The sequence below is a fragment of the Sminthopsis crassicaudata genome, chromosome 6, assembly GCF_048593235.1.
Source record: "Sminthopsis crassicaudata isolate SCR6 chromosome 6, ASM4859323v1, whole genome shotgun sequence".
Lineage (NCBI taxonomy): Eukaryota > Metazoa > Chordata > Mammalia > Dasyuromorphia > Dasyuridae > Sminthopsis > Sminthopsis crassicaudata.
Genome location: NC_133622.1, coordinates 41341056 through 41367437, shown reverse-complemented (window position 1 = coordinate 41367437; position 26382 = coordinate 41341056). Strand labels below are relative to the sequence as shown.

Sequence of the window (26382 nt, the reverse complement as noted above, 5' to 3'; positions counted from 1 at the left end):
ATTGACTGAGAGCTCTCATTCAGAGCAGGATTCTCCTTGCCAAAGCAAACTTCTCTATTTGCACAAGTGATCCCATTTCATTTCACATTTTCCAAAAGGCTGCCTCCATCATCCCTCCTCTTTAAACTTGACTCCCTTCCTCTCACCCGGCTGCTTCCCTATTGCCTAGACATGCCCATGTCTCCCACATCCTCTCACTTGATCCATCTCCACTAGCTGATAGTCCAATCTCATCTCCCTTTCACATCTAATTCCTACGTACCTTCACTTGCTTTCCTTCCACTCTCTAAACTATATAGTCTGACTTCTGAACCTCACAATTCTACTGAAACTGTTCTCTCCCAACTTATTAATGATCTCTAAACTAAAGGCCTTTTCTTAGTCCTCATCCTTCTTCCTCTACAGCATCTGGCATAGCAGGTCACTCTTTTTCTCCTGAATACCATCTTCTCTCTAGGTTTTCAGACTGCTCCTTTCTCCAGTTTCCTTTGGATGGATAGTTGTTGAGGTCATGAGCATTTAGATGCTATACACAAGATTATCATGATGATAATATTTTAACTACATCAAGAGAATAAAGAAATTGCATAAAGAACTTGATATAATTCTCCAAATCTAGTCTAAATGCCTTGATACTTGACTCCAATGCAGAGGTGACCGTGAGAGAAAATGGCAAAAAGATATTGGAGAAATATGGTTTGGGATTAAGAACTGAAGAGATTTCAAAGGCTTATTTTGTCACCCAGTAACCTTAGATATCCTTTTAAGTAATTTGAAAGGTACTGTGTAAAATAAAAAATTTGGCTATCACAGAAAAGACGGAGAATCTCATTAGTGTATAATGAATATAAAGATGTTACTGAATTCAGGAAGACTTGAGTTCAAGGCCTGCTGCGCAAGTTGCTGTAAATTTTCATTTTCCCTCATGACATTATAAAAGCCCCTCAAATTCCTTTGCCTGACCTTTGTACGAGTCAGGCCCACTAACCACAGGTATTCCCCCAAAGCTCAGTCCCGAGCATTCTTCTTTTTTCTTCCATACAATTTCACTTGGGGATCTCATTGGCTTCCATGGATTCAATTATTATCCCTATGCAAATAAGCCTTAGCTCTATATATCCAACCCTAACTTCTCTTCCTGACTTGTCTCACAAACTAGAGAACAAGTTCCTATAGGGCAGAGATCATCTTTCTGCTTGAATTTTGTATTCCCAGAGTTAAGTTTAGCTCCTGGCACAGACTAAGCCTTAATAATAAGTTTTATTTATTTTTTTAAATTTATATTTATTTTGGTTTTGTATTGTTTATATATTTATAAAAAAAAATAAGTCTTAATAATGACTGCAGGCTGACAGGCAGTCAACTAGCTGATGAGGTCTACTAATAAAGATGATTGTTCAATCTTTTTCCTTTTCACATTTTTAGCTCTCCTGAATGTGGGTAATTCCTAATGCCAACAATTGTTAACACTCAGACTTTCCTCAAAGCTCTTTCACATGCAGTATCTCCTCTGATTTTGCCTAATGCCAATTTGTGCTCTCTCCCTCATCCTGCAGCTCTCTGACATTTGTTTGTCATTTGTAAGGTCTTACCCTTTGCTCAATATCCCCATTACATTGCTTTACCTGTCTTCCAAGGACCAGTGTATTCTAATCTTTACCACCTTTAAATAAGTATTTTATTGGCAACTTATTGTTTTGTTACTTTTTATCTACCTATAGGATATATACTTTTTAAACTCTATTTCCAGTCATCTTAGATCACATGTACAAAATGCTAAAAATGAACAATTAATAAATTTCAAATGACACATTTCTTATTTTACACTACAAAACTATGCTAATGAACGAATGTGCTTAGAAACCATTTATTTGTATATTTTTGAATGGCTTTCACAAAACAAATAAAAACAAAAATCAAGCAAAGTAGTCTTACATTTGCTCTCTGATCATTTACAAATGTTATGGAACTAATTTAGTATATCTGACTTGTGGCTTATTCATGTTTTAACAGATCTGTTAGAACAGATCTGTTGGTATTTTAGTAAGAATATTATAAATGATAGATTCATAAATGTTACAAATAAAGTAAAATAAGCAAAGAAGGTTTACCTTTTTTCAAATATCTGCAACAAATTACATAATTTAAAATAATATTAAGGATCAGAATACACTGTATTTTGAAAGGCAAAATAATATTGCTTCTTCGAACACTTATGACAACATGGTTATGAAAGTAAAATTACTGTTAAATACGAAGATAGTTTTTAAATGGTTAACAAAAATTTCTTATTGTTACATTGAGGGATAGAAAAACAGGAACAAAAAACCCATCATTTCTCTTATTCTATGTTTAATTCTTATTTAAATGTTTTGCCCATAGCACTGTGAACAGTACTATTTTGCAACAATCCAAGATTTCACATGACTAAAATGGGATATAAACAACTACTCTATCAAATAAAGTGGAAAAACAAGCCATACTGTTCATGCATATGTCAACAATAATTATTACAAAGGTTATTTTTAAAAAATAACAAGCATTACAAAACAAAATTTTATTTATTAAAACTACAGTGGGAAGTAGAATATTCCAAATAATTGGCTAAGTTCTACTACGATTTTTCTAGCTAAATTTTGCTATTTTACTGCAATAAAATTACCTGCTTTTTTCAATTTGCATGGCTTTTTTGCTATTATAGTAATTGAAGTTATTTTTAATTCTTTTTGTTACTATTTGCACATGCCTAAATTCTCTGAAAACATTAAATAAATTGAAGAGAAAATGATAAGCCACGTTAGAAGTATTTGGGAATTTTAAACTACTTGCCCATATTTTTCTTGGAGTTGTTTTTTTTTTTAAGATTTCTGGTTTATTCCCTGAAAAATGCCATTTGACAAATTCTCTACATCCTTCCTTTTTATGAAAGTTCTTTTAGAAGAAAGCCTTTTAGATTCATTTTGGAAAGATCTGCATTATTAAAAAATGTTCACATAATAGTATAAAATATTATAATATAAATAATACATAAATATATATACTTCTCATTAGTAATACAAAAATATTACTTCACACAGACTCTTGTTACTACAAAAGATCTGAATAAATCTATCACCACCCTATTCAGTGATAGGTTGCAAAAATTCACAAATTATTACATTTGACAAAAAAAAAAATTAGGGGTGATGGCAAAGCATTAAGATTGACAACTCTTCACATATATGTACAAGTTGAGAATTATATACAGATAAGAAAAATGCAAACACACTTAAAAGAAGTATTATGTGCATACGTATTTATATTAAAGGATTTATAAAAACATACTAATCAAAACAAAATATGCATATTCTTACATATCATTCACAGTATAAATAAATTTTAGGTAGCTATTTGATTTAAAGATAGTGAAAAGAAAGTAATTTAAAGATAAATACTCTATCAGTTATTAAAACTAATACATATTCTCTCATCACAGCAATGAAAATGTATTCAAGCATATGACAAAAAACACACACAAAGTCTATCTCTACATAAATATTCACTGATTTAAAGAAAACTTGACAGAGGTAGAATCCATGTCAACCTTCATGATTTTCAGGAATAAGTACTTCAAAGGCACTTAATATTTCCAGTGCTTCTCTGTCTTAAAAGATCCATATGGCCTAGTTTTTGAAGACAACAACTCTGTTGGGGAAAAATTTTGCAGTTATTCATCATACTGTAGGAAGAACTGAAAGTCATAAATTTCTTAATTGAATCAAATCTCAGTTGTAGATAAAATTGTATGACCTGAGCTAAAGTATTTACACTTTAATGCCTCCCTCTGAGCTTTTAAAAAATGATTATACATATAGGATATTGTTTTTCTTCCTGTTTTTAAACTTGTTATAGTTGTAGTAGACTTTTGACTCTACATGTACATTTTTAAGTGTGACATAGACATGGTTTACTGATTCAGGAAAAAGTGTTAAAACCAATATGCAATAAACATTGTGTATGTTCAAGGATTTGTTTAATTAAATATCTTGTCTGACAATTACTATATATACAATATATGTGGATTATCAATTTTAAAATGTTAAAATATAAAATCAATAAAAAAGTAGATGGGACATCATTTCAGGACTTTATTCCAAAGGTATTTTAGAATCCCTTAGGCTTTGGATTATCTTTATAAATATCAAATCTTTTTAGAACAGATACTAATAGATGACTATCTATGTATCCAAGGAAGCATGGGAATACTTTCATTAATGGAGAATGATTGATTTGATTAAAAGAGTTTTAAATGAAAAAGGAAGGATGCAAAAGAAAATTAATCAAGGATAGCTGCAGCACCAGGCACTACAAAGCACAATAAGAATAACAGAAGAAATAGCAGGAGAGCGCCTCTACAATTTGTAGGAAACAACAACAGGGGTGGTGGCACAGTGGACTAAAAACAATTTTTTAAGGGCCAAAAGAGACAACAGAATATTTGGAGTGGAGTACAGCACATCAGGCCAAAGCAGCTGAAGTAATGGGATAATAAGCTAGATCACTAGATCAGCATGGATGAAAGGTAAAGTCAAGATGGGATTTCAATTATCTGTGAGGATTCTCTGTTAACAAAAAAACCCAAACCAAACCAAACCAAACCAAACCAAACCAAACCAAACCAAAACAAAACAAAAAAAAGCAACCAGCTGAACAGTCACCATTCAGAAGGTAGAAATCAAGGAAAGCTATTCATACTTGGAATGTGATTCTGATTAATAAGGAAACCTGGCTAGTAACAAGAGAATCTACTCCCATCCTTCCCCTTCTCAGCTAAAAGCCAGTCATAGTTCTTGCCTCTCTGTGTTTCCTGTTCTTCTGAATCTTCAGTGTCCTGGTTTCTGACTTCGCTGCTCGCACTAAATGGCTGTTTTGAATTACCAATGACCCTGCCACATCTGCTGGACCTTTTCTCTGTCTTTGGCCTCTCCATAGCTTCTGACACGTGTAGTTGCTGGCTTTTCCTCCTGTTTGCCTGCTGTCTCCTGGGCAGGATCATAAGCCTCATTATCCTAAGAACAACGGATGCACCGAAGGGGCTATCTTGGGCTCTTTCTCCACTATTCTTCACCTGATGACTTCTGTTGGGCTCAACTATCATTCATGCTGAAAACTTTAAGATTTAAACATTCATTCCCAATTTCCATCCAGCACTATTTCTACATCACAACTGCCTACTGTTCATTTTGAAACAATGTCCTGTAGGCAGAGATGTCTAAAATGCAACTCATTTTCTTTTTCTAAACCCTCACCCTCTTTCAAATGTCCCCTATTTTTGTCATGAGTATTACAGTCTAACCTGTGATCCAGATTATCAAAAATGGTGCTATCCTCAACTTCCTGATTTCATTCCAAGAATCTAATCATGGACAAATTCTATCATTTCTACTTTCACATTTCTTGCATACTTTTTACTTTCATCTCTTTTACTCTCTTAGCCATCATTTCTCACCCAGATTATTGCACTGTCTCTTAACTGGTCACCCTGCCTCTAGTCCATCTTCAAGGACAGGTCTGACCATCAAATGCAGGTCACTCGATTAACTTCAGTGATTCTCTCCTATCTCTATGACCAATTACAGATCCTCAGGCACAGCTATTCACAATATGGCTTCCTCCAATATTATTAGCCTTCCTAACATTACTCCCCTCTACATATTCTATAGTATAAGTATACTGGCTTACTTGCTGTTACTCACACACAATACTTTTATCACCTTGGCTGTCCCCCATGCTTAGAAGACTCTTTCTCCTCCCTTCTTCCTCTCTGAATACCTGGTTTCCTTCAAGACTTGACTCAAAATATACCCTCTTCAAGACTTCTTTCCTAGTCTCTCTTTCCCCCCTTCTTCCTCCTGAATGCTAAAACCTTTCCTCTAAGGATATGTTATACCTAAAGTACCCGTATCTTAGACATAGCTATACATAAATATGTTTGTGTGTAATGCATATACCGTGTTTATTACATATATTTTACAAATATAAATATTACATATATTTTATACAGATATATGCATACACACATACATATACATACAGTGTTTATTGATTGATGATGAAAGCTTGGGGAGGGAATAACTATATCATTAGGGAATGTTAGGAACAGCCTAATATATATCCTATATTTTAAGAGGAGATACATAGAACTTCAAACAGAGGATGGATTCAAAGATTCAACTGTATAATCACAAGGTGCAACAAGAAAGAAATTCATATGAAAAAAGAGCTAAAGGGTCAAAAGGACTAAAACTTCATTAAAAGTAGCAATTATGGCATAACAACTTTAAAAAATCCTATTATTATTTTCGGCTAAATTAATAATAATATGCTGCCCAGAATGAAGAATTTTGATAGCCCTGATGTACTGAGTGTCAGATATCTGCATTATTATATCTGTTCAATTCAGTTAAGAATGGTAAAGGAACTTGAACTCATGGTAAAAAATGAGCAACTAAGCTAATTTATGAAAGGTCATTTACAAATTTTTAGCACTGCCAATTATTTTTATTAATAAAAATAAGAGCAGTGTTACTTGTACAACTTTACCTCACAGTACTATTGTGAAAGAACTGGAGGTGATTACCCTTCAGAAGACTTAAGCAGGACATGAAGGAATTTCCAAATATTTAAAGAGTTACCATGCAGAAGAGGAGTGAGATTTGTTCTGCTTGGGCAAGTAATGTTACACTGATATCAACTCATAAGGATACTTTTAGAACAAGCCAAAGAAAAAACTTCCTGTCAATGACAGCTGCCCAAAAAAGGGTTGAACACCTCAGTTAGGTGGGGGGTGGGGGAGTGTCTTGTTCCTGGAGGATTTCAAGGCAAATTATGAATGCCCACCAATGATAACACAAATCCATATTCTTTTCCACTACCACTTTTTTCAAAAGGTCTTGGTCAGAGATATAGCTATTCACATCACTTAGATGGGCAGCAAGTCACAATTATTAATCTTCCAGTAATCCTCAGCTATCACCTATCTGTTATTTCCTTCTCTACTGCCACATCTAAGGCCCTCTTCTCACCTCATGATGGCTTATTTTATCTTGCAAACAGATTAACTCTTAAATCTTTATGTTGTGGCTCAGACTCTCCTAAACTTAAATCCCACAATTGACAATTATCTAATGAACCATTCAGACCAGATAAAAGATCTATTCAAAACTCAACAAACTCAAAACGAAAGCCATTATGTCCCCCCAAAATCTTTTCTAAACGTTCCTCTTTCTGTTATAGGCACCACCAGTGCAGTTATACATCCCATTATCTCTGAATCTTCACTATCCTGCATCCCCCAAATTCAACCAGCTACCAAATCTTGGCATTTCTATTCTCACAACTCTCAGGTTTGAATCACCTTAGTTCAGACCCTCATTGTCTCTTTCTCTATTATGGCAGTGGCCTCCTGAAGAACAAACTGTCTCAGCTCTCTTCGTGACTCTAGTCCTTTTTCCACAGTGCTGCTATTTTCCTTAATCAAAGCATTAACTTCCCTAATTCAATTGACTCTGGTGGCTCTCTATTGCTTCTGGGGTCAAATATAAATTCTTCTGTTTAGTTTTTAAAGCCCCTGTCTCTCTCTCTCTCTTTCTATCACTTTATGGAACATTATTTCTCCTCCTCAAGGGCCTGGGACACAGTAGGCACTTAATAAATTCTGTGCCCACATTCAGAGATTCATCCAAACTGGCTTCTTCTTAGTTTCTTCCACACATTTCATCTCTTGTTTATGTGCTTCTGCACTTGTTCTTTCTTCTTCTAGGAATGGGCCTCACGTCCCCTTCAATGTGGCTCAGACAACACCTTCTACAGGAAACCTTTGCTGGGTCTCCCCTCTGCCAAGTTCAAATTTATTTAAATGTTGGCATTTACTTTTATTCTTGGTATTTAGTTTTATACTTATTCTGAAGATACATATATAGGTCCTTGTTGTCTTACCCATAAGAATGTATGGCTCCTTAAAATAGTAATTGTTCATTCACTGTATTTGCACCTCCAACACCTAACCATGCATGGCACCCAGAAGGCGCTGAACAAATGCTGACTAAATCAATATGCAAAATACATAAAAAGCAAAGACAAGGACATTCCTGGCTCTAACCTCTGCCCATTCTCCTCCTTTTCATCCCTGGTTATTCAGATTTTATTTGTCCTTCAAGATCCAGATGAAGTTACACATTGCCTAAAGCTTTGTCTGGCTTTGCTAGCCCACAGTGATTATTTTTTCCTTTTTTTTTTTTTCTGAGGAAATACTTAATGTCTACATCAGTCATTTGGTTCTTTATTTTACGTGGCTGTGGAATATCATTTAAGTTATCTCATGGTATTATTTAAATTTTTGTGGGCAATGAATTCCCATCCTCCCTGTTAATTCCACCTCTTCTAGGAAGCTATGCCCAAAGCCCTCACCATGTGCTACTCTTCTTGTCAGACCTCACAGAGCACTTAGCCTTTTAACTCTCTAATGTCCTTATTGCATCATGCTTTGTTTTATAAGCTCTAGATGTTATTACCTTATTCCAATACTAGACCAGAAGATTTTTTTCAGGTAAGAATCCTGGTTGCTAAAGAGTACTTACTACAAAGGTTAATGATCAGCACATACAAAAAGTACTTAATGAAGGTATTATTATCTCACCAATTTTCATTTTAAATACTAAAGATATGTGAACTCAGTGCTTTGGTTGAAGATGCAATTATATTTCTTTGGGTTTCTGCATAGGGCCTATTACGGAGAGGCAATATGGTAGTGTGATTAGATAATCATACCAGTTAGGGGCATAGCATAAAGTGTATGATACCTGGATTCAGGAAGTCTAAAATTCTAATCCTTACACTTACTAGCTGTGCAAGCAAATTACTTATTCCTATATCCTTCATTTCCTCATCTTTAAAGTAGGGTTAATAAAAGCACAAAGTAGTTGTGAGGAGCAACTAAGCTAATTTATGGAAGGTCATTTACAAATCTTTAACACTGCCAACTATTTTTGTTAATAAAAATAAGAGCAGTGCAACTTGTACCACTCTACTTCACAGTACTATTGTGAGAATTAAGTGAGATAATATAGGAAAGTGTTTTTTTAACTGTAAAATGAAATATAGATTCATTTTTATTATTACTGACACTCTAATACATGAATAGAAAATGGCCTTTAAAGTTTGTGTTCTAAAAGGAAAAAAACATCAGTCATCTTAGAAAATTCATATATTACTTTTCTAAGCACACAACATAAGTGATTATATGCATATATATGCAAATACATACCTTTCTGTTACTTATCTCAGGTGTGAGTGGTCAGGTGAATTGGAAGGAGATTTACGAGGAGATCTATGTGAAAGGGATGTATGTGAAGGAGTTGTACGTGAAGGAGATGAACGTGAAGGAGATGTTCGAGAAGGAGATGTAAGTGAAGGAGATGTACGTGAAGGAGATCTACATGGAGAAGAGGTCCACAAAGTTGAAGCAAGACCATGTCGCCGCATCTCCTGGATTGCCCGTTCTCTGTTAGTAACATAATACATTTTGTCAAATCCAAGAGATTTATACAAAAAATATCACTTCAGATTAACTTCTAATACTTTTCAAGGCTGACAAAAAGAAAAGGCACCACACACATATTAGTTGAATCTGTCATGCAATGTTTAAAACACTCATGATAAACAGAGAAATAATTCTATTATATTCACATATATGGGAGAGCCACAAAGCCATGCTGTTCCACAATTAATAATTCCTAGAAACACCATGAGAAAAAAATGGAAAAAGATATAACAATGTATTCATTTGTGTAATTTTGACAATTTAGCTAGGTTACTGCCTAATCATGGAATTTTAAAATTGGAAAGGGCCTTGGTGGCTATTAAGTTTGATCCATACTCAACAAGAATGCCATCTACAACATAGTTCATATGTAAACATCTAGTATTTGCCTGAAGATATCCAATGAATTTGGGTAGTTGTAAAGTTTTTCTTTAAATTATGCCTAATCTTGCTTGTCTCTTCCACCTATTGTTCTCAGCTTTTTGAGGCCAAAGAGAGCAAGTCTAATTCCTCTTCATGGTAATAACCCCAAATCATCTCTTCACCAGGTGAAACATTCCTATATTTCCTATATTGCCTTTAATTGATCCTCATATGGGATAAACTTAGGAACCTTCATTATGCTGGTTGTCCTATGTATTCCCCAATTTATCAATGTCTTTCCTAAAATGTGTTGCCAAGTATTGAAAATAATATTCTAGCTGTGGCCTGATCAGGGCAGACAACAGCACCTGTTCTAGTAATCAAAAATCGAATCAGTTTTTTTTTTGGCTTCCATGTAACACTAGATTTATACTGATTTTGCTCCCCACAAAAACTTTTTGATCTTTTTCAGACAATGGATTTTTTAGCCAAATTCCCAACAATTTTATTTGTGAAAGAGATTTTTTTTTTTCCCCAAAACTGGATCTTCTTATCTTGTCTGAGCTGGAATTGCAGCTTGATGGTCCCCATTCCCAAAGGATCACTATATTGATCACAAGTCTACTGAAAACACCTAATCAGTTTTTTTTTAATAGCAACTCACAACTCTCAAGCGATCCACTAGCCTAAGCCTCCATATGAGAGACTATAAAAATGTAGTCCAGCACTGAAAGGTACTGTTTTGAACATAAGTATAAGACTATAAGCTTGGGTGCCATATTACACCATTGATCAAGTCAGCTACAATTATTATCAAACATAAAGCAAATGGACAACACATATTAAGATATGTATTTTACAATGTATCATGAGTCCAGTGGAATTGGGTGGAATTGCAAGAATTTGTGTTTCTCCCAGACAAAACCCAGGGCCTAGAAGTTGGTGTCCTTGAATACAGATTGGTTATCTCCCCTTTATTTTCTTCCTAAAAATAAGTAACTTTTTTCCTTAAGGTTTCCACATGATGGAGATTCTCCCTTCCCCAATCTCCAAATCTGTCTTTAATAAGCAATACCCTGAACAGACCATCCAACACCCTGAACAGACCATCCAGTCTTTGGTTTTAGAGTTTTTTTTGCCACTTTGACTTCTTATGCATTCAAAACGCCTACAGAATGATCTTTTTTCCTATGGAAACAAGGAACAGTTGGACATGTTGTTAAATGGTGCTTTAAGAATTATGTTCAAAAGATTATAAAACTATGCATTACCCTTTGACCTGGAAAAACCACCTCTAGCTCTATATCCCAAGGAGATTAAAGAAAAAGGAGAAATACATAGAAAAATATTTATAGCAACTTTTTTTGTGGTAGCAAAAAATTGAAACTGAAGAACTGCCTATCAACTGGAAAATGGCTGAACAAGTTGTAGCATATGATTGTGATGTTATACTACTGTGGCATACAAAATGATAAGCAGGATGCCTTCAGAAAAACCTGGGAAAACTCAAATGAACTGATGCAAAGTGAAGAGAGCAGAACTACAAGAACACTGTATAAAGTAACAATACTGTACGATGAAAATTGTGAATGACTTAGCTATTCTCAACTTCCTATAATGATCAAAAACAATTCTGAAAGACTTATGAGGAAAAATCCTGTCCATTACCTCCAGAGAAAAAACTGATGAAAGTCTGAATGAAGATTAAAATATAATTTTAAACTGCATTTTTTTTGTTTTCTTTTACAGCATGGCTAACATGGAAATGTTTTATATGATTTCACATGTATAATACATATCAAAATGCTTGCCTTCCCAAGATTGGGGGAGGGGAGAGAGGAGGAGAGAATTTGGAACTCAAAATTTTATTTTTAATAACATTTTATTTTTCCAATTACATTAATTTAAAAAAAAATTAAGTTACAAATTTTTCCTTCCTCCTCTTTCCTTAAAAAATAATTTAAAATAGGTTATATATAAATAATAACATAAAATATATTTCCCTATTAGTTATGTTGAGAAAGAAGAAATAGACCAAAAGGAAAAACAAACCATGAAAAAAATAAAAAAAATGAAAATAATGCTTTGATCTGTATTCAGATCCCACAGTTCTTTATCTAGGTGTGGAAAACATTTGTCTTTTATACTGCATTGCTGAGAAGAGTCAAATTATTCATAGTTAATCATCACACAATGTTGCTGTTGATGTACAATGTTCTCTTGGTTTTGCTCACTTCACTTTGTATCAGTTCTTGAAAGTCTTTCCAGGCTTTTCTGAAATTATCTTATTCGTTATTTCTTATAGCACAATAGTATTCCATTACATTCTTTTTTTTTTTTTTTTTTTTGGGGGGGGGAGGAGGGCATGGGAGTTGAAATGAAGTAATCGGGGTTAAGTGACATTAAGAAAATGTCAAATGTTTGAGGCCAAATTTGAACTTAGGTGCTCCTGACTTCAGGGCCAGTGCTCTATACATTGCATCATGTAGCTGCTCTTCATTACATTCATGTATCACAACATGTTCAGCCATTCCTCAATTAATGGCCATTCACTCAATTTCTAATTCCTTCCCAAAATAAAAAGAATTGCTTTAGATATTTTTGTATTTCTTTGGATCATATACCTAGTTGGTGGTATTGCTGGATCCAAGGGTATGCACAATTTGATTGTTTTTTGGGCATTAGAATTTTAAAAAATGAATGTTAAAATTTTTTTTACTTGTAATTAAGAAATATTTAATGATATAAATAAAATTATATTAGGGAAAATATAACTGAGAAGTATTTAACAAAATAAATAAAAATATAATACTTTTTTTTTTTTTTTTTTTTTTTTAAAGATCCCTTAAGGGGAAGGACACAGATACACAGCAAATCTTAGTCCTGTACTAAAGGAAATCTCACCTGGGACTCTTAACAAGTATGAATGTCAAACCATATATGTAATCCCTGTGGATTTGGGATCTTATTAGCGTGAATATTTACAGACTGTAATTCACACATGACTGGCCTGTTCCATGTGACTCTCATCCTCATCTCTTTCCTTATATTCCCCATGGTGAGGAGAGGGGAAAGAACATGCTGGAGGCTTTCCTTAAATTCCCTTAACATTGTGTAAATGCAAATGATACCTACTGATACCCATGATCTCTTCCTTACTCTTGCTAAGTAACTATCCTGTCTTTTATTTTCCTTGTCACATCCTTATGGAAGAACATGCTTTTATAGTAGGAAGATCAAGACTAAGATGATTCAGTTGCTCTAGTAGGAAATCAACCCATTGGTCAGTTGACAAAGAGCTCATATTGATAAAATCAACAATTCACTTAATGTTTATAGACAATCTTAAACCCACTCAAAGTGCTCTGCATTCTTTTCCATCAGTCTGCCATTGTTACTGAAGAAGTAGATTGAATTTTAATTTGTTTAAAAGGCTGTCATTGCCAAAGAACCCATCATCAAGTGGCCAATCCTTTCATAAAGGGCCTTCCTCTCCTTAGTTATGTTGATGGAAAGAAAATAAACCATCTCTAGAACTATACTGAAGGTCTTTCCAGTATGGGACAATCTGTGTGAGTTTATGCTATATTTACATAACCTTTAAGGACTTCTACATCACAATAAAGTGAGGACTTTGTGGAAGCTGGATTATTATTATTAAATTATAGATAACATATGGAGAAGAAACAAATACAAAAATGGTAGAAGTTTAAAAAATTAGGGCAAACGGTATAAAGGTTAATGCTAATTATGGGCAGTTTTATGATCTACTTGTCATTAAGTCTGTGATACAATACAATAAGTATTACTTATGTAGAAAAGATTGACCTAGCTTTAAGTTTCATGTGGTAATATTACTAAATTCCCACTTATGGCTCATTATTACTAGTTATTATTCATATAGTCTAATTATCTGTTAATATAGCATCGTCACTTGCCTACAACTTAAAAAATCAGAGGACATATTGAGGTATACTACAAATTTTTTTCTTACCGCTCAAACTGCTCAGTTGTAAGTTGTCTTTTTAAAACCTCATGGTCTGACTGAAATTGTGCAATTTTAGCTCGAAGTGCATTAGTTTCTCGTATATGACTGGATCTAAAAAAAAATTGCAATTACATTAAAAAAGTGAAAAATGTTTTATTTTCTATTTTTTCAAGAAGCAAACTTCTGAGAGGAGACACGAAAGGACTCTGTACAGTTATATGAAGACCTCACAAGTAATTGATCAAAGAATACAAGTAAAGACCTTGCAAAAACAAATTTTCAATTATCAGCAAACTGTCAGAAAACATATTGCAAATTACAAAGAAGAGAAATGCAAATCTGAACAACTCTTGAGGTTTTACTTCAAAGGCAGAGCTGATATTTAATCACTCAAAGGAGTCTGGTTTGACTATCCACACAGAAAAGATTAAATGGATAAAAATTATGTATAGCCTACATTCAACATTCCCTTGGATCAACAGAATAGAGCATGTCCATCAATCTGTGACCAAAAAAAAATGATGAGTCTGGACTCAGAGTTGAACATGAAGAGCAAAGTGGGCTAGAATCTAAATCCTTTATTGGTCCCAAGTTATCCATAAAAGCAAATACCAATAACATACCACTGTTATTATAAGGCAACAAGACCATAAAACCAAAGAGGTAAAGATGAGAAAAGATGGAAATTATTGATTTTGTCTCCCTCTCTCTTTTATGTTTTGTTTTTGAGGCAACTGGGGTTAAATGTCTAGCCTAAGGGTAACACTAGCAAGTAAGTGTTATGTGTCTGAGAGCAGATTTGAAGTCAGGTCCCCCTGATTTCAGAGCTAGTGCTCTATCCACTGAGCTATCTAGGATTGCCCCTGAAATTTTCAATTTTGAACCAGCTGTGGAAAGATACTGTTCTGGAAAATGATATGGAATTGTACAATTCATTAAATTGTTCATATTCTTTAACTTGTCATCCTGCCACTAAGTATATGGTCCAACACCATATACTTTTTTCAGTTTTCAATAGAAAACTAAATATCTATAGTAGTACTTGTTGTGAAAGCAAAGACTTGAAAACAACATCAATATATGTGTGAACATAAAAATGTTATAAATCTTACTTGCATAAAATATGTATAACATATGTGCATAGACAAGTGATATATATATCCATATGATATAGATTGATAAACAGGCTTTTTTTTTGACCCATGTTCTTCTAAGTTGGATATATTAGTAGAAAGTATAGTAAGTTTTTCTAGATAGCATACTTCATACACTATCAGATGAAGTTCTTTTCCTTACCTTTTTCTTTCATAATAAAGGAGAGTTCAATTGTGTGTTATTTGTAAACAATTATTGAAAATGATAATGATATAAAAAGCCAAAATTTTCAATAGCAACAGAGTAGTAAAGTATAATTAAAGAATTGTGAGATCTAAACCAGATCAGACTCAGGCAAGAGTAGATCTAGTGATTGCTAGGACGAGAATCTAACAAATTTATTAAGAGAGCTTCAAACATTATACAAGGTGAGTAATCATAGACCTTTAGAGGTGAATTGATTAAGAAATAATATGGATTAATTACAATTTGAAAAATGAACAAACTGAGGCCCAGAGAAAGAAAGCATGGTATATGAAAATTCTATATTCATGTGCTAAAACCTAAGAACCAGCTAAGGTGGGGAAGTGTGATTGTGGGCAATTGGATGAAGATCAATGGAGGCAAAAACAAGAAATTTTTTACTGGGGTATATGGAAAGAGAAAAAAAGAGGAGCAAAAGAATTCAGCAAACAGATTACAAGTCTAGGATAGAGATGAGGGCCTTCAATTATCCAGTAATCTACTATACTGCTCTCTGCACCTCTACCTCCAAATAGAGCTTAAATTTCCTGAAATTTATTTAATGAAAACTTCATCTTTCAAAGGAGAAACCAATATGGGAAGAATTCAAAAGGGAAGGACTGGTTGTTGGGATGGAAAAGACAAATACTTTGTTGGGGAAAGGAGAGAGAGGGATTCTCCAATCTCAGTAGAGATGAAGAAAATCTGACATTAAACCCAAGACTTTGAAAAAGCTGATATAAAGTGGTTCAGAGGAAAAATAAGTGGGAATTTATGGATGAAAATCCATGGGAGAAGTCAATCCAAAAGCCACAGGAAGCTGTTAGGAATAAAATTCTGAGAATCAAATAAAAAACAATTCATAAGTAGAGGAGTTGTCTAAAGAATCTTTATATTTTCTTAGAGACTATTACATTGATACTAGTCTGAATGTATTTTCACTTTCATATCTTATTTTTTACAAGCTTCAGTATCTGTATCTGTAGATATGTATTTAATATTTAGGGAAGTATGTGTGAATAATAGAAAAAGTAGAGAAAGAAGAATGAAAACTCAGAAATGAGCAGGAAAAGAATTTTAAGTTCTTACTACAGACAAACTTGAAAATGTTTCTACAAATCATTTCCCAAAAACATTCCCTGTGATCAAATAAGATTACAGAAAACTTACAAGATATTTCATATATTTTTACTGTGTACAAGCAGGCTAATTATTTTTTAAAAAAATATAAAGGATCTTCAACAAGCAAATGTTAATATACTACTTATTTTAGGAAACTTACAGTTTGCTCTCTGAAAGGGCTAACATTTCTTTAAGTCGAAGAATTTCTGAATCTTTTTCATGTGAAGTTATATGAGATTGAAATTCTTTGTCTCTATTGGTAGCCAACAGTGTTTCAAGATTGTCAACAGTAATTCTCTCACTTGACAATTGTTTTTTTAATAGCTCTGCTTCTGTTTTTGCAGTTTCTACTTCTTCTAAGACCTATAAAGAAAAAAATATATATTTAAAGAAATAGTCATAAATTGAGACTTTTTAAATTGAGAAACATTAGCAATGTAGCTATCCATCAAACACTGCACTTTAGGCAGTAGCTAAAGATTTTTTGAACTAAAGATATTTTAAAAATATGGTTCAATGATTTGATCAATGTAATGACCAACCAATTAATAAATACTGATTGACTTTTATTTCCTGCCCTATTCTTGAGGTGACTTCAAAATCATGTTCTCTATTACTCTCATTCTGAAACTTCCTGCAGTGCCTGAGGCCTCTTTGTCCTGAAATACTCAATCACATTTGGGTCTGCTGATCCCTGGGTATTCACCTACAAGACCTATTCCCCCTTCTCAATCTTCCATTTGGTGAAGGATGCTGGCCAATCTTGCCTGCACTCCCTTGTTCTGGTCCTCTTCTTGACTTTTGGGGCCTTCAAAATTATACCTCTAGCTTAATGCCTCCCTACCCTCCCAACAATTTTAGCTCCTTTCTGTTTGTTGATTTTCTTCTTTAGAATATAAACTCCTCTAAAGACAAATATTGTTTTTTCTTTTTGCTTATATTTGTACCTGGCACATAGTAGAGTGCTTAATAAAAGCTTCCTTCCTTGCTGAGGACTGATGAGAAATAATGTAACCCAACTCCTAAAAGAGAAGTGACAGACTCAAGATACAGAATTACATAAACATTTTTTAACTTGGCCAATGAGGAAATTTATTTTGCTTGAACATCAATGTGTTACAAGGGTTTCATTTTTCTTATTTATAAAAGGAGAGACAATAATAAACACTTTTTGACTGAAAAAAGATAAAATTAAGAATTACATGCATAATATGGTAAAATGAGTGTTTAAGCTGTACACAGAGAGTAAAGAAAAGAGTTGGCAAAATTGGTTTTACTGTTTCCCCAAAGAATTACTATATTTTGATGGGACCATAAAATTTTACTATATCAAAAAAGAAGTTTTCAATTAAAGAACATGAATTAGAGAAATACTGCTACATCACATATGCTTATTAGGATAAATTTAGTCAATATACTAGAAAAAATAAGAATTCAGGATTTTGTAGAGATGTTAATCATTCATGTTATTCATAATCAATACTACAGCTTAACTTTCTATAGACCAGAATTCAAGGTTCTCTGTGTTAGTGTGTGATCTTGGGCAAATCAATTAACTGTTATTCCTCTTTCCCCTGCTCTAAAATGAGGGGGCTTTACATATAAGTTGCCTTCTAGGTCTAAAACTCTATCACATGATGAATCTTTATGGCTACAGGGCTAATCTCATTTCTTGAGCAGTTCTATTTGTAAAATATGTATACACACGTATGTGTACACACACACGTAAAACCATTTAAATGGGAAGATTGATAGTAACAATGGAATTCTGAAATGCTGTTGCTAATAGTCTGTGAACCAAAGCTGATGACCTATATTCCCAATATATGAAAACAAGAAACAGTGCAACAAGAAACTCAATTAAAAATGCATCCTATGATGTATAATAGGTCTTAAATTAAACCTTCAACTCAACAGAATTCCAAAGAATTCTTGTAATTTCATTTTCTGGTTAAATAAGGGTAACAAAAGACCTTAATGAATTTTAAGGAACCACTTTTCTCTATTCAGGTATAATTTTTTTAAGAGGAAAAAAAAAAAGGATGTTAATACTCCTATTTTATGTTGTGTGTAAGTAACTTCTGCTCCACAAATGAAGCCCCCAAAACTTAATTTAATATAGATTCCTTAATTATCAACCACATATAAGATAGAGGGCAGCTTGGTGTGTCATATAAAGACTTGCACTTGGGAGTCTGGATGACCTTCGTTCAAAGCTAGGTCCGAGCAATCAAAAGAAGCTGTGCCTTTGCTACTCCTTCAGAATAAAAGATGCTGAAGAGCTCAATCTATAATGCTAGAGGTAATTTTCTTACCAAAACATCCCTACATAGGTTTGCACCAAGAGAAAGATGTGCAAAGTACTAGGCTTATCACTGTGGAAATAAAGACAAAAATGAAAAGAAAAAAAAAAGACACAAAGACAAAAATTCTTTTCATTAAGAAGCGTACATTCTATTAGGAAGATAAAAAGATAATGAGACAAGAAAGCATGAAGTTGTATTTCAAAAAGGGGAGTGTTTAAATACTTAGTGCTAAGGTAGCTCAGGAAAGACTCTGTAGAGGAAGGACACATACAACACTGGGTTCTGAGACCGCAAGAGATCTGAGGGGCAGCAGGGAGGCAGGTGTGCTACCAGATTCAGGGAATCACCTGCTGCCTCAAAGAGCACCCAGATTATCATACTTTTTAAAAGGGTCGTGCTAATTTTTAGTAGTAGTGGGAAAACAAGTTTAAATAATGGCCTTTAAAGTAAAAAGGATTAACTTAGAGAAAAGTGAAATTAAAATGAAATGACTAATAAAATGTATATTTTGTTTCTTACCCTCTCATATTCTATGTTTTTGGAGGCCAACTGACGAGCAATGAATTCTTTGCTTGAATCAAGTTTAATGCAGAGTTCTCTCAGAGATGATAAGTCATTTAAAATTGATGCTTTTTCATCATGTTCACATCTGAGCTTTTCCTCTAATTTAGACAAGGTTTTTGTCATTGAGGATATCTGAGATTCATAAGCATGGTGAGCATTTATGTGCTGTTAAAAAAAATCAATAGAAATGAAATCTTACAAAACTTACAAAATAACCACATAAAGACTTCGAATTCTGTGCAGACATTTGCTTCTTTACATAAAATATGGATTCTAAATGCTGCATTTGTCAATTATCTAACAACAGCATCGTTTAAATATGCTGAAAAGTTTTTTATATCCTTTTGTGAATCCTTTAATAAGACCAACCTTTAGTTAATTTGATTAGAAAAGGAAAGAAGGAAATCAAATTGTCTCAAAAGGGAAAAGGGAAACTTTCCACCAGTGAAGGGAAAACTAGAGGAATAAGTAGGAGTTATTTTGCCCAACTATATGGCAATAAATCTGATAATCTAAATAAAATATATGATTACTTACAAAAATATAGATTGCTCAGATTACCAGAGAAGGAAATAAATTATTTAAATAGTCCTATTTTAGAAAAAGAAACTGAATAAGCTTATAGTCAACCCACTAAGAAAAAAATCTCCAGCACCAGATGGAATTAATGGTTAAAACTAACATTTTAAATATAGAATAGTAATGTTAATAGGGAAAACCTTGTTTCACTCCTGATCTTATTGGGAATGATTCTACTTTATCCCCATTACATATGACACTTGCTGATGGTTTTAAATAGATGATACTAATTATTTTAAGTAAAACTTAATTTATTCCTAATACTCTCTACTGTTTATAATAGAAATGTGTCTTGGATTTTATCACATACTTTTTCTGCACTTATTGAGATAATCATATGATTTTTGTTAGTTTGTTTATTTGTTATATTCAATTATGCTAATAATTTTCCTAATATTGATCCAGCCCTGCATTGCTGGTATAAATCATACTTGGTCATGGTGTATTATCCTGGGGATGACTTTCTCTAATGTCTTTGCTAATATTTTGTTTAAAATTTTTGCATCAAAGTTGCAGGATACAAAATAAACCCACCTAAGTCATCAGCATTCTTATATATCACCAACAAAATCCAACAGTTAGAATTACAAAGAGAGATTCCATTTAAAGTAACTACTGATAATATAAAATATTTAGGAATCTATCTGCCAAGGGAAAATCAGAAACTATATGAGCAAAACTACATAACAGTTTCCACATAAATTAAGTCTGATCTAACCAATTGGAAAAATATTAAATGCTCTTGGATAGAGAGAGTAAATATAATAAAAATGACAATTCTACCTAAACTAATCTATTTATTTAGCACTATACCAGTCAGACTCCCAAAATACTATTTTAATGACCTAGAAAACATAACAACAAAGTTCATATGGAAAAACATAAGTGAGAGAGAACAAGAGAGCAAGTAAGAGCAAGAGCAAAATAGAGCAAGCGAGAGGGAGTGAGTGAGGGAGCGCGCAAGAGCCAGTGAGAGAACTAGAGAGAAAGTGAGGAGAGAAAGAGAGTGAGAGAGACAGAGCAAGACTGAGCGAGAGAGACAGAGAGTGAGAGAGAGCAAGAGAGAGGGGGAGGGGAAAGTGAGAGAGTGAGAGAGAAAGCAAGTGAGCGAGAGAGCAAGAGAAAGAGAGAGAGAGAGAGAGAGTGAATGAGAGAGAACAAAACACAGCGAGTAAGAGCAAGAGCGAGATAGAGCGAGAGCGAGCAAGCAAGGGAACATGCAAGAGCGAGCAAGAGAGCTAGAAAGTGGGACAGAGCATGAGAGAGAAAGAGCGAGAGAGAGACAAAGAGCTAAAGAAAGTGAGAGAACAAGAGAGTGAGACAGAGCAAGAGAGAGTGAGAGAGAACAAGAGCAAGTGAGAGAGAGATAAAGAGTTAGAGAAAGCAAGAAAGCAAGAGAGTGAGAGACAGAGCAAGAGCGAGCGAGTGAGAGCAAGAGACAAAGAAAGAGAGCTACAGAAAGTGAAAGAGCAAGAGAGTGAAACAGAGCAAGAGAGAGAGAGAGAGAGAAAGCGAGAGAGAATAAGAGCTAGCAATAGAAAATGAGAGAAAGCAAGAGTGACAGAACAAGAGAAAGTGAGTAAGAGCAAGAGCAAGATAGAGCAAGCGAGCGAGGGAGTGTGCAAAAGTGAGTGGGGAAGCGCGCGAGAGCATGCAGGGGAGCATGCAATAGTGAGCAGGGAAGCATGTGAGAGCAAGCGAGAGAGCTAGAAAGTGAGAGAGAGAGCGCACGAGAACGAGAGTGAGAGCAACAGAGCAAGAGCGAGAGAGATGGAAAGAGAAAGAGGTAGAGAAAGTGAGAGAGCAAGAGATTGAGACAGAGCAAGAGCGAGCAAGAGAGATGGAGAGAGAGAGAGAGTTGAGAGAGTGAGAGAAAGCAAAAGTGAATGAGAGAACAAGAGAGAGCAAGTAAGAACAAGAGCAAAATAGAGCAAGTGAGTGAGGGAGCGTGCGAGAGTGAGGGAGCACAGAAGAGCGAGCGAGAGAGCTAGAAAGTGAGAGAGAGCACAAGAGAGAGCGAGAGCAGCAGAGTGAGAGAGGCAGAGCAAGAGCGAACGAGTGAGAGATGGACAGAGAAAGAGAGCTAGAGAAAGTGAGAAAGAGAGAGCAAGAGAGTGAGACAGAGCAAGAGCGAGTGAGAGAGACTGAGAACAAGAGAGAGCGAGAGAGTGAAAGTGAGTGAGAGAGAATGAGAGCGAGTAAGAACAAGAGCAAAATAGAGCAAACGAGAGCAAGGGAACGTGCGAAAGAGAGTGGGGAAGCACGCGAGAGCGAGTGGGGGAGCGTGCAAAAGAGAGCAAGGGAGTACACAAGAGCGAGCAAGAGAGCAAGAGTGAGAGCAAGAGCGAGCGAGATTGAGAAAGACCGAGAGTTAGAGAAAGTAAGAGAGAGCGCGTGAGAGAGAACAAGAGCGAGACAGAGAAAGAGTGAGAAAGAGACAGAGAGAAAGATAGCTAGAGAAAGCAAGAGAGAGAGCAAGAGAGTGAGAAAGAGAAAGCGAGAGAGAGAGAACAAGAGCAAGTGAGAGCAAGAGAGAGAAAGACAAGTGAGAGAGTGAGAGCAAGTGAGACAAAGTGAGAGAATGAGAGTGAGAAAGAACAAGAGAGTAAGAATGAGATAGAGCAAGGAAGAGCAAGTGAGCGAGGGAGCGAGAGTGAGCAAGGGAGCACACAAGAGTGAGCGAGAGAGCTAGAAAGTGAGAGAGAGCAAGAGAGACAGAGCAAGAGCAAGCGAGAGAGAAAGAGAACTAGAGAAAGCAAGAGAACAAGAGTGAGCAAGAGAGCTCTCACGCTCCACTGCTTGCTCTTGCACACTCCCTCGCTAGCTTGCTGTCACTTGCTCTATCTCGCTCCTGCTCTCTTATTTGCTCTCTTGTACTTTCTTTTACTTTATCGCTCACTCTTGTTCTCTCTAACTCACACTCTCGCTTTCTCTCTCTCTCGCTCTTGTCACTTGCTTGCTCTTGCTCTGTCTCTCTCTCTCTCTTTTGCTCTCTTTTTCTCACTTTCTTTCTCACTTTCCCTCTCTTTTGCTCTAGCTCTCTCACTTTCTCTCTCTCTAGATCTCTCGCACTCTCTCTCTCTCTTGTTGTTTTTCTCTCTTACTCACTCTCTCTCAAGTAAGAATGAAATTATAGTGAAAATTTTAAAAAGCAAAGTTATTTCACAGAAGGAGGATCTGGGCTTAGTTACAATACTTACTGGTTCCCAAAATAAGTTTAAATCATTTAACCAGTTTTATGATAAGTTCTCTCTATTGGGAACAGCTAGATGGCACAGTGGATAGAACACTGGCCCTGCAATCAGAAGGACCTGATTTCAAATCCAGGTTCTCTATTTGGCTTCAGGTATTCTGCTGATCTCAAAAGCTTAATTCTGAGTACATAGAACAGATTGGAGCACTAGCATATTATGTTTGATGTGGAAGGGAAAAAGGTGTTTTCTAATATTTATTTTAAAATAACTTTTTTTGATGTTTTTAAAATTTTTAAATTTCAAAAAAAAATTTAAAAAAAGAGATTATTGCAATAAAAATGTGGAGTATATGAGTTCATCCAAGAGAATTAATCAATTATTCTGACATTCTATCAATTTAAAAATTATCTGAGATTTATTTATAAATAAATGTTTTGAGTTAAAAAAAATGTCCTGAATAACTCATGCTACAAAAATTCTGTTTATGTTTTAAAAAAAAAAAAAGAAAAGAAAAAGAAACAAACAAAACATATGGGAATACCATGAGAAAATCTAAGTCTGAAAAGAATTGTTCTAATTAAATACTATTTTATTTCTTTAATAGGCAAAATTTAGAGATAATCAGTGATATTTTGCTTTCTGAAAACTAACAAAAAAAATCTATGTAGATTACAAAAGTTTCTAGATCAATTCACCTCAGTATTTCTTTATTTTTCATCAGGATCTAAATTTCAGAATCTGTGGACCTTTTCAACTTTGGAATTGTAAGACTCTAGGACTGTTTTCATTAACTGCTCTATATTAGAAAAAACTCTGCTAAAAACAAAATCCTAAAAGCACACACAGGCTAAAGATATATATTTAATTTTAGATATACGTGGTGTTTATAAAGGGAAGATACAAATATATAAGTATGTACACTATACTATATATACACATATATTTTATATATTTATGTAATTTTCCTACTTATAAAACAGAAATAATTACAAAATTAAAATTATGAAAAATTTAAAAAAATATTCATTTACGTGGTTGCTAATATTACCCATATGGACAGGGAATACCATGAAGGTCTAACACTTACATCAAAAGAATGCCAAAAGAGGCCAACATATGTAAATAAGGAATGTCCTAATTTATATTATCAGCAATGTCTCAGAGCCTTCTCAAGGCTAATAGTTGTAACAAAAGCCAAGGCTTTGTCCTGTTTCCATGTTAACAAATACATCTTATTTGCCTATTATGTGTTTATCAATTTCTTTAGATGATCTATAAAATTCTTTGGTATTGGATACTAGTACTCAATCCTTATCACATCTACAGTTACTGATATACTTTTAACTAGAGGCAGCTCTGACTCATAGAAAAGAGTGTCAAGCATGGAGTCAGGGAGACCCGAGTTCAAATTCAGATTTAGACCTAACAAACTATGTGATCTTGACAAGTCACTTTACTGCAGTTTGCCTTAGTTTCTTCACCTGTGAAAAGCATTTACCTTGAGGAATTGTTGAGAGAATCAAGTAAGATAACATTTATAAAACACTTAGCACAATGCCTGGCACATGATATGCACTATACAAAAATGCTACTTATTATCATCATCATCAATATTCAAACACTCAGTTTGATGAATGGAAGAATTCAGGATCCCTCCTATCTCTGAATTGGGTGAGTGCTTAACACTTGAATCCCCTTAGAATGGGAAGTATTGCCTTAATGAGGATGTTCAATGTACATAGCATGAACTATGTCAATAAATGGTTTAAAAGTAACATTTGAAATAACATATTCTGGCTTCCAGAAAAACTGTAACAACTTACTTAGTTCCATAATAGCCCAGCAAAAATAAAAGCTTGCAATTAAATTAGCAAGAGGAAAAAAATCTATTATTTAAAAAGTGAAAATGTTTCCTAGTAAACATAAGAAACAAAGGATTTTAAGTCAAAATACCTCAAAATAATTACATTTTTTAAAGTCAATACCTACAACTAAGTCATTTAAGAAATCAATTCACTTACATATAGTAGGTACTGTATCAAAAATTAATTTTTAAATCATCACATAACATTGAACAATTGACCTGAGTTTGTTACCTCTTGAATTTCTTTTTCTAGAAGATCCACTCTCTCGCGAAGATGTCTCCTATCTGTATCAACTGAAAGGAGCTCAAGCCGTATTGAGCTACTTTCTCCTTCAGCATGATGGGCTTTTATCTCTAAGTCTTCAGCTCGACTATGGAGCATTTGGAATTTATCTAATAAATCTTGATTTTCTTGTTCCTAGTTGAAATATAATTATATTAATAAGTAATTATCACTTTTGGAGGCATTCAATGTAAGAAAAAAATACTTAAAATATATATCTATCACCCAATACATAGTGGAAAGCAATAATACAGCTGTCCTTCCATTTACCCCCCCTTACCACCACCTCAAAAAGAGAGAGAAGATTCAAAGCAAGTGGAGATGTGGTGTGAAAGGTGCTCACAGAGAGTAGTGATGTGACTACAGATGGAAGCAGGTATTTAAGAGAACAATATTTATCAGCAAACATTAATTAAACACTTGCTATGTACCAGGTACAATGCTAAGTGCTGAGATACAAAGACAAAAATCAATAATTTCTGTGAAGTGAAGAGGTGGAGAATAACACAAAACAATATGTATACAAATGAGTCATATAGTTGTAAAGTTGTCTTATGATAACAGAACAAAACAAGTAGGTTAAAAATGAAACATATGTTGAAACATATCAAATGATATACATATATGTATGTTAGTGTGTATATATTTAAAGTTCACAGCCCTCTGATTTAGACCACCCTGCCCTAGATCTTTTGGCTATCAAGAGTTAGGAGGCTAACCAATGTTAGTCACATATTCTCACCTCATTTTCTAGTTTTAAACCTTTCTTAGAATATCTCTTTTGGGGTTCTGTGCAATTTTTCATTGCCAATTGCCAATTCAAGTAACAACCTACTCAAACTGATTATACACCTCTCTCCTTTGTCCTCTGGGTGACCTGAAACTTTTAAGACATATTTTCATTTCTTGAAGATATACTACATTGCTAAATGATTATCGATGTTAAAAAAGACTGAACCTCTGGCTCAGGGAAAACTTAGAAGTCATTAAAAGTGTGATATCAAAAACAAAGCATATCAATAAAAATATATTTTAAAATAAAAGTACTCTAAATAAGTTAGCAAATAAAAATATTAGTAGACTGCTTTCAATTGGGAGCTACTTTGCTCCTCCATGAACTGAAAAAGGGAAAGTAGAAGAAAAGTAAGAAAGTAGAGATAGCAGAACTTCAAGGAGATATCTGGAAGGTGATAGAAAAACT

General features: G+C 34.2%; 1 protein-coding gene across 5 annotated transcripts in view; it reads right to left on the bottom strand.

Moving 5' to 3' along the window:
* Positions 1 to 2834: 2834 nt before the first annotated feature.
* Positions 2835 to 26382, bottom strand: part of CEP135 (centrosomal protein 135) — an 83032-nt gene continuing 59484 nt past the window's right edge. For 4 of the 5 annotated variants that reach the window (XM_074276142.1, XM_074276143.1, XM_074276145.1 and 1 more), the window contains 6 exons: positions 25131 to 25316; positions 19217 to 19426; positions 16552 to 16754; positions 13938 to 14042; positions 9305 to 9541; positions 2835 to 3684 (listed from right to left, as the gene is read on the bottom strand). In XM_074276142.1, coding sequence (XP_074132243.1) covers positions 9316 to 9541; positions 13938 to 14042; positions 16552 to 16754; positions 19217 to 19426; positions 25131 to 25316 — 930 coding nt within the window. In that variant the 3' untranslated portion in view covers positions 2835 to 3684; positions 9305 to 9315. Of the gene's footprint in view, positions 3685 to 9304; positions 9542 to 13937; positions 14043 to 16551; positions 16755 to 16952; positions 17414 to 19216; positions 19427 to 25130; positions 25317 to 26382 lie in introns of those variants that run through there. The other variant, XM_074276146.1, reaches the window with a different exon arrangement.